Source organism: Belonocnema kinseyi, chromosome 2 (genome assembly GCF_010883055.1).
Source record: "Belonocnema kinseyi isolate 2016_QV_RU_SX_M_011 chromosome 2, B_treatae_v1, whole genome shotgun sequence".
Lineage (NCBI taxonomy): Eukaryota > Metazoa > Arthropoda > Insecta > Hymenoptera > Cynipidae > Belonocnema > Belonocnema kinseyi.
The window spans coordinates 112589796-112599433 of record NC_046658.1 but is presented as its reverse complement, the minus strand read 5'-3'; the positions used below and the strand labels follow the sequence as shown (position 1 = coordinate 112599433).

At 26.4% G+C, this 9638-nt stretch overlaps 1 protein-coding gene across 1 annotated transcript in view; it reads left to right on the top strand.

Annotated features, from left to right (window-relative positions):
* LOC117167260 (trifunctional enzyme subunit alpha, mitochondrial) overlaps nt 1–9638 on the top strand; it is a 30528-nt gene that overhangs the window by 7423 nt on the left and 13467 nt on the right. Inside the window, exons 4-6 of the mRNA XM_033352065.1 lie at nt 368–618; nt 4276–4659; nt 7195–7365. Of these exons, the coding sequence (XP_033207956.1) occupies nt 368–618; nt 4276–4659; nt 7195–7365 (806 nt within the window). The remainder of the gene's footprint in view (nt 1–367; nt 619–4275; nt 4660–7194; nt 7366–9638) is intronic.

The following is a 9638-nucleotide window of genomic DNA, read 5'->3' as shown; positions in this document are numbered from 1 at the left end:
AAGATGAAATAATTTTCAGTGAAGTTCCTACCAAAATGCAGTACCTAAACGTACTTTATTGTACTCTAATAGATTTCCCAAAGTTTCAGCTCGATATTTTATATACAAAAAAAGTTCTGAGGTTCAAAAAAACATTCAGTGAACTGAAAAACTGTCGTCGGTAATATAGGTATTTAGCTGTGTCACATGCCCTTAAAGTTTTAAGAACACCTTTTTATGCATATTCCAATAATCTTAAATGATCTACTAGTAAAAGTGACCTACTCTGACAATTATTTGCCCGAATTTAATTTTAAGTACTTTATTTTCCATCTTTAATTATTATTAACCATATACCAAATTTATGCGATATGTAACATACTGTCAGGTCGCTATGGCGTGTCACTATCGTCTCGCCGTTAAAGACTCAAAAACGAGCTTAGGTTTGCCAGAAGTAATGCTGGGCGTTCTTCCCGGCGGAGGTGGGACACAGCGACTACCGAAGTTAGTTTCTTTACCAAATGCATTGGACATGTGTTTGACTGGAAAAAGTCTGAAAGCTGATAAAGCGAAAAAATTCGGTGTGGTCGATCTTCTTGTGAATAGATTGGGACCTGGAACTGCTTCACCGGAAGAAAAGTAAGAAAAGTGCACATAATAGAAAATTCAAAATAGCGAAAAAAGTGTAATTTTACTAATATCACTGTTTGAACTAATTTGAAATAATGATATCATTTAGTTTATAATGCGTAATTCAAAAATCTTTCACTTACAAATTTTCTATTTTGGATTTTAATTTCTAAGGGTACATTTTTCATTTAAAGAATTTTAAATGTAGTTTTAAAGACCTAAAAGGGAATAATAATATATTTTTCAAGACGATTTGGAATCCGTTAAAAATTTAAGAATTTATAGATTTGAACGTTGAAAATTAAACTGTTTCAATTAGAAAATCTTAGTAGTCAAACAAATGTAAGAGTCCGATTTAAACTTTATAAACTATAATTATAATTAAAGGCTTTCATTAAATTAAAAATATTGTTTAGGTATACAATTTGAAAGTTTTTTAATGAATAAAAATAACAATTGCCTTATGTTCAGAGATATTTTATTGCTCATGTAAAATCAGTAATTATAAATCAAATATTTAAAACGAAACACAATGTCTACGTATACAGGCAAAATCCGGCTATTCGTACCAAAATTTTCTTGAAAATGGCCCAAGACCTAATTTAAAATATAATATCAAATTTTGTGGATTTCGAAACCAAAATTTAGAAGCTTTTTAAAAAATATGAAAGGCTTCGCAAGAATAAAAAACTTTTTCTTGAGATTCCTAGGAAAATTGAAAATTACTTATTTTGAAAAATAAATTCTAAGAGAATATTTAAAAAGGATTTGAAAAGATTTCCAGAATTGTCAAAAATGAATCTGGAAGATTTTAAGGAAATTTTAAGAAATATTTAAAATCGTTTAATTTGAAATATTTCAAACTTAAAATTGCTTAAAATGATTTGCAGCTCAATTTTTATGACTTCAAATAGAAATTTTTTTATTTTTAGAATCGGAATTTTTCAATTTCATGAACCGCGAGGAATGTTTGCGAATCAGGAAAAAACCGGAAGATGGCCGAGAATTTTTTTATATGTTTAAAAAACAACCAGTCTGAGATATATAAGATTGTGTACTGAATAATAGTCCCAAAGATAGAAAAACTAATTTAAAATATTCTAAATTCTGTATCTTTTAAGCTTCGTATTTTACGATCATTTCGACCGTTTTGAGAAAAATCTTTCAAAATTGTATCAAGTCAAAAACGTCTGAAACCAAATAATTTCCAATTCGATTATTAAAAAGTGAACAAAATTGATATTATAATCGTACTGTTACAAAGTATATTTTTCAAATGAAATTTTTAATATTCACTATATTTTCAGTTGAATATAATTCAACAATTAATTAAATATCAAATTGAAAGAGTTTTAATGTGAGTGGATATAATAATAAACATTGATAAACGAAAGCATTCATATTTTATTATTATGAAAAATGTGAACATTTTATGTTTTGAAAATAGTTAAAATTATTCTCAATAATTAATAAGAATTCAAATATAAAATATTCGATTATGGAAAAGAATAAATTTGGAATTAAAGGAACACAACATTGAAATTTTCCACTTTCTAAGAAGTTAAATTTATTTAAAAAACTAGAATCTTCAATTGTGTCTAATTTGACAATAATTCAAGTTCATGGAATTATAATTTTAAAAATAAATATTTTTGAGGCGAATCAATTTAATCTGAAATAATAGATGTAGACATTGTAAAGTAGGAACAGATTATCAAAATTTTTCTTTATCTTTGCAAATATTTTAAATTAGAGCTTCAATCGTTTCATTGTATGCGATTATTCTTCCTCAATGAAATTTTCCTCTCCTAAAAGTCAAATTTTTCTGTAGGGGAACTGTCAGCGCAAAGTTTAGAATTTACAAATTACATTTGAAAAAAACTCAGAATAAGTCTGAAATTTCGAAATAAAAATTCTGCAGCCAGCCTAGTGTAAGAAATTAAATTAAGAATTTTTATTCAAAATTTCATCCAAAATTAAAGCAAAATATAAGAAGCACTTCCATGAATTACGTTTAGAATGTAAGCAATAAAATATTTCAAAAATTTTAAAAACCTGCATAGAATGCAAAATTATTAATATAACTTTGATTAATTTCTTTGAAATATAATTTTGTTAAATTTTGGTATGCCTTATAACTTAAAAAAATGAATGTGTTTAAGAATTAATATTATTTGTGCAAATATAATTTGCTAGTGAAGTGTAATTTAATTTAATTTTATGCGTTTAATTCTAGTTTAATGAAATTTGTTTTTTCCTCTAAACTCTCTAACATTCTGGGATGGAACTGTTAGTGTAAGATATCGATTTTTTTGTAAATCACCCTTGAAATAATTTAAAAATTACAAATTAAAATTCAGTAACGACCCTGGTCTAAGAAATTTAAATAAGAATTTTTATACCAAATTTATTCAAATGATAAAAAAATATAAAAAAATCAATTCTATAAATTAAGTATAGAATTTCCAGAATTTCAAAATTCCTGCATAGAATTCAAAATTATTAATATAATTTTATGAAATTATTTCAAAATATTGTTTTTAACAAACAAATTTAGTTCACGCAACTTAAGTTCAAAATCCATGAAAACTATAAACTGGTCTAATTTAAAATTAATGCAACTAATAAGTTAAAAATTTTGAGAAGAGAAATATTTTACACGTGAATCAATTTATTTTTAAATAACACATGGTGAAATTCATGGAATTTAAAAGCACTTTGAAATAAAATTTATCACGTTCAGAAGAAATTTATTAATTTTATTGACATTACTGAAGTAGAAATTAATTTTCAAAAATTTCATTTGTCTTTGTCAAAGTGTTTTTAAAATCAGAGTTACATTTTTTTTTTAAATTATGTTGATCAGAGTTTTTAATATTTGTCTCATCCTCTAAAGACCTCTTACTTTTCTAGAATGGAACAATTTAGATTTTTCTGTGAATGTCCTTAAAATAATCTGCAATTTGGAAATTAAAATCCTCGAGCAACTCTGGTAAAAGAAATTTTACACCAAATTATTACAAACGATAAAAGAATATCTAAATAGTACTTCTATAAATTAAGTTTAGAATTTCGAGAATAAAATCTTTAGAAATTCAAAATATCTGCATATAATTTAAAATTATAAATATAATTTGATGTAATTTCCTTGAAATCTAGTTTTGTTCAATTGTTATATGGCTTATACTTTAAGAAAAAAATTGAACCTGTTTAAGAATTAATTTCATCTGTACGCTTACTCTTTATATAATATGTTATTGATTTTTTTTACATTGATGTCATAATTTTGATACTATTTTAAACCTGAACGGTACACTGGTGCGAATTTGCACCTGAAGTTTTTTCATTTTGTTATCATTTACGCAAACACAGCTGCAGCGGATTATCCCCACATATATGAAATATATATGCTGAATATGCGTGATATATGCTAGTTGTTTATTATATGTTCAATATATTAAATATTTAATATTAACATTGCAAACAAACCAATTCGCACCAGTGTACCGTTTACGTATGCTGGGTTAGAGTGTACCATTTGTGGGTTAAAAAATGGGTGCCACTATTGACACTAGTTTTGGTATCGGAAGTGAATCTGAGCCCTGAATAAGTAAAAATAACAGAAAAAATGTAATTTTACTAATTTTTTTGTAATTTTTACTTTAGCACAATGCAGTATCTGGAAGAAACTGCGATTAAAACAGCGAAGGATCTTGCTAGTGGAAACCTGAAAGTCAATAGAGGACCCAAATCATTAGTTGAGAAACTTACAAACTTGGTCCTTTCGGTGGACTACGTAAAAGATCTAGTTTTCAAAAAAGCGAAAGCTCAAGTCATGAAACAAACTAACGGTTTGTATCCCGCTCCCTTGAAAATCTTGGAGGTTATTCGCACGGGTTTGGATAAAGGACCAGGTGCGGGTTATGAAGCAGAAGCGAAAGCTTTCGGTCAATTGGCAGTTACTCCAGAGAGTAAAGGTCTTGTCAGTCTCTTCTTCGGCCAGACAACCTGCAAGAAGAACAGATTCGGAACTCCGAAGAGTGCTGTGAAGTAAGATAACATTTGTGCAATAAAATCTTATAATATAGGGATATATAATAACAGGGCTGTCTACTCACCTAGAAAACCTGGAATTGTCAGGGGATTTTTATATACCTGGAAAAAAAACCCTGAAAAAGTCTGGGAATTTTTTCGAGAGCATGCATACATTTTTTGTTTAAATTTTATTATAAAATTTAATAATAATTTTGTTCTTTTTTTAAAACTAGCTCCATATTACTGGATTTAACTATTTTTGTGAAAATTCAAATTTTGTTTGGTGTAAATTAATTTTTTAACTGAAAATTTAATTAGTACAGTTGAATATTCCATAATTTTAGTTGAAAATAATTTGTTTAAAATGAAAATGTAAGATAATTTAATTTTTGGTTGAAGATTTTCAACTCTTGTTAAAAATTCGTCTTTACTTGATGAAAGCTCAACTACTTAGTTAGGAATTTAACTATTTTGTTCAAATTTCGTTTTTTGTATTGAAAATTTGTCATCACTCAAAATTTAACTATTCCAGGTAAAACTTGAACTATTTCCTTGAAAAATTGTTTGTTTTTGGTTAACAATTAATTTTTTTTATTAATTAAAAATGTATCTCTTTGATTAAGCATCCAGTTTTTTAACTAAAAATATGTATATTCAATTTTTGACTATAAAATTTTTTTTTATGTTGAAAATTCATGTCTTTTCTTAAAAAATTAATCTTTTTGGTAGAAAATTAATCTTTTTGACTGAAAATATACTATATGCAGTCAAACATTCCAACATTTTAGTTAAAAGTTCATCTCTTTCGTTGAAAATTATTTTTCTTAGTTGAAAATTTAATTATTCCAGTTGAATATTCCATAATTTTAGTTGAAAATAATTTGTTTAAACTGAAAATGTTACAGAATTTAATTTTTAGTTGAAGATTTATCATCTTAACTGGAAAATTCATATATTTTTGTGGAAATTCGCCTTTTTGGTCTGAAATTATTCCTCTTTTTTTTTTTAAATTAATCTTTTTGGTTTAAAATTCAATTATTGTAGTAGAACGTCCATAATTTTATTTTTAAATTTTTCACTGTTTTGATGAAAATTCATCTATCTTGTTAAAAACTGGTCTTTTTTGTAAGAAATGATTTTTCTTTGTTGAAAATTAATGTTTTTCAACTAAAAATTAACTTAACGGAGCTGAATATTACATCATTTTAGTTTAAAATTCATCTATCTTGTTACATTTTAAGTTTAAAAGTCGTATTTTTTTATTGAAAATTAATTTATTTTCTAGGTAAAATTTCAACTATTTGATGAAAAATGGAGTTTTTATTTGTTGAAAAATCAACTGTTTGAACAAACATTAATGTATTTTGTTCAAATTTTGTCTTTTTAGTAAGCAGTTAATCTTCCATGTTGAAAGTTCATCTTTTTGGTAAATGTAACTATTCCAATGTAATATTCCATCATTTTAGTTGAAAATTTATTTTTTTGGTTGGAAATTATTTGTTTTTTTTTTGTATTGAAAATTTAACTGTTCAATTTCTGTTTGTCAATTTATCATTTTTAACTGAAAATGAATCATTTTGGTTGTAAATTTAATTTGGTTAAAAATTCATATATATTTAAAAAAAGTTACTCTCACGAATAAAAAAACAGTTATTTAATTTTACATGTAAATAGTACTATTTTGACACATTTAACTTTTCACAAGGACAAAAAAAAGTATTATTTATATAGTACTCGTGAAATTATGTACATATTGGGTACGAATGAAAAATACCGTAAAATAAAATTTCCGAATTGGAAAACTCTCGAATAATAAAATTGCCAAAATTATAAAATTGCTGAAACATAAAAATTCCGAATTTTTTAATTCGTGAACTAAGATAATGGAAAAAATTGATTTTTTAATAATAATTATTGATTTATTTAATAAAAAAACAATAATCAAATATTTTTATTAACGTTTTTTTATACTTTCAAAGTTTAAAAAAATTATTGTTTGAATTTAAAACTAAAATGATTGAATACAAATTTTATTTAAAAATAAATTTAAAAACATACGCACCTCAAACGAAAAAAAGAAATTTCATATTACATTAAAAAAAAAATACTATGCCCATTTTCAAACAAAAATTATCACCTAGAAATATATACGTATTTTGCAATTATATTGTTATTTTAAATTCAAAAAATAATTTCTAAAAACTTTAAACGATAAGAAAACTATTTTTTTAATTGCTTAAATTCGGGATTTTTCAAATTCGATAATATTATAAACAGTTTGGAAATTTTATTATTTGGGGATTTTAATATTTTTTGAACATTTATAATTTCGGCAATTTTATTATTCGGGAATTTGACACTGTCGAGAATCTTACTTTTCGGGATTTTTCAGTCTTCTCACATATTCCGACTTGATTGTTAAATATAAAAATAATGTCTGGAAAAAACCTGGAATTGTTGGGGGATTTTTTTCCAGGATTTGTGTAGACATCTTGAATAAGGATTGTTAGTTTACATTTCTGTATTTATTTTTTACATACTTTGTTGCAGAACAATTGCCGTGCTTGGTGCTGGATTAATGGGAGCTGGTATTGCTCAAGTGAGTATTGATAAAGGATATAATGTGATTCTAAAGGACACGAATCAAGCTGGACTGAACAGAGGCGTAGGTCAAATACAAAATGGTTTGGAAACTGCAGTTAAGAGGAAGCGAATGAGCAGGTTCATATAAATTATATTCTCTAAGTATAATCTTGGTGGCGACTTGACCGGGAATTTACATCTGATCGCAGTACAATTCAAGTTTCATTATTTTAATAATTTTGGTCAATTTAGAAAAGTGATTTCTTCTTTGTATAAAGTCGCGGAGAATTTTGTTTGAAGAGTTATAATTCGGATTTAGAAGAAAGAGTTTAAAAATCTTTGTTCCAAGTTAGAATTCGTTATAATTTAAAAGTTCTCTCTTCCAAATTAGAAAAAAGTACTTAAGGGCATGTGACACAGCTAAATACCTATATTACCGACCTCACTTTTTCAGTTCACTGAATGTTTTTTTAAACCTAAAAACTTTTTTTATGAATAAAATATTGAACTGAAACTTTGGAAAATGTATTAGAGTAAAATAAAGTACGTATAGGTACTGCATTTTGGTAGGAACTTCACTGAAAATTATTTCATCTTTTTTCTGAACATTTGAACTTTTTTTATACATAAAATATCGGTCTGAAACTTTGAAAAATGCAAGAGCCGAAAGAAAACAACGTTTAAGTACAAAGCTTAATAATAAAAGATGTAAAAAGAATCATTTCAACTATCAATTCTATCGGCATCAGCCGGTAACGTTGTACACGAAAATACGAATCCTCTAGAGCCTCGTCTAGTGGCCGCCAGGGTTTGTATTTTCTTGTACAACGTTACCGGCTGATGCCGATGGAATTGATAGTTGAAATATATTTTTTTTACATCTTTTATTATTAAGCTTTGTACTTAAACGTTGTTTTCTTTCGGCTCTTGCGTTTTTCAAAGTTTGAGACCGATATTTTATGTATAAAAAAAGTTCGAACGTTCAAAAAATGTCGAGGTTCAGAAAAAAGATGAAATAATTTTCAGTGAAGTTCCTACCAAAATCAAGTACCTATACGTACTTTATTTTACTCTAATACATTTTCCAAAGTTTCAGTTCAATATTTTATTCATAAAAAAAGTTTTTAGGTTTAAAAAAACATTCAGTGAACTGAAAAAGTGAGGTCGGTAATATAGGTATTTAGCTGTGTCACATGCCCTTAAGTAGCTTCAAAGTTCTGAATTATAACAGAAAATGTTGTTATCTTGTTCATTACAAATGTGTATTTTTTTAAGTTAAAAATTCAACTACTTGCGGTTAAAGTTTATACTTTTTTGTTTAAAATTAATTTTTTTCTTTCAAGATTCATCATTTTAATTGAAAATTCATCTCTTTGAAAATGGAACTATTCTATCTTTTGTTGTAAATTTATCTTTTTACATTCTCATCATTTATGATTGAGAAAGTATTAGAATTGTGAACCAGCCATTGTTGATAAAAATTCAAAAAGTGAGCGCATTTTGAAAATTTTTGAGACCACTTTTTTTTTAATTTGACAATTCTATGTACGGATATTTATAGTCTTAAAAGGAACAAACAATTTATCCTTATGACTTTTTTCGATAAAAAGAAAATTCTCAGAGTTATAGCGTTTTCAAAATTTGTTTAATCAACCGAAAATCAAAATTCGAAGCCGAAAAATGCACGATATAAAAAAAAGTCAAGAGAAGAAAAACATTTTTTTTTTTTGAAAGCCCTACAAGATTATCATAACCAATTCTTGGATTTTCTTCAAAAATCGAAAATTCAAATTTTGATTGCACAAAAAATAATGGAAAATAAAAAAATCCATTTTATGGGCAAACTATGTAGGGTACGAAAAAAGATGAATTAACAAAAATGGTTATCCCAAAAAAGATCCACCATTTCGTTAAGAATCACTCCTTGATAGGACGCGTACCTTTTGTTTTATTCGTGAAAAATAACATTGAAAAAAAAAATTTTTTAAATGTGTGAAAAAACGACGAAAGTTACGAGAAAAAAATCCAACAAACCCTGTTTACAAATGTCTGTCGGAAATCGAGCGCGCAGCGCCAGTTTCACGATGAGAATGTGTACCTCAAAGCCTACAGAGCTTTGAGAAACTTAATATTTGACTATACTTAAGTAAGTAGACAATTCAGAATATGAAGACGCATATAAATGCTGCCATATAAAAGAGATCTTTTTGATAAAGTTTTTTTCAAGCATTCCAAATGCAAAGAATAAATATCCGAGCGCAAAGCGCGAGATTCAACTGTCGCGCGCCCTAGGCGCGCTCAAACTCAACTATTTGTTTAAAATTTGAATTCTTCTTTTCCGTTACAAATTCAATTATTCCAGTTAAATATCCAGAAAATTAATCATTTAGGTCTGAAATAAAATCACTTGG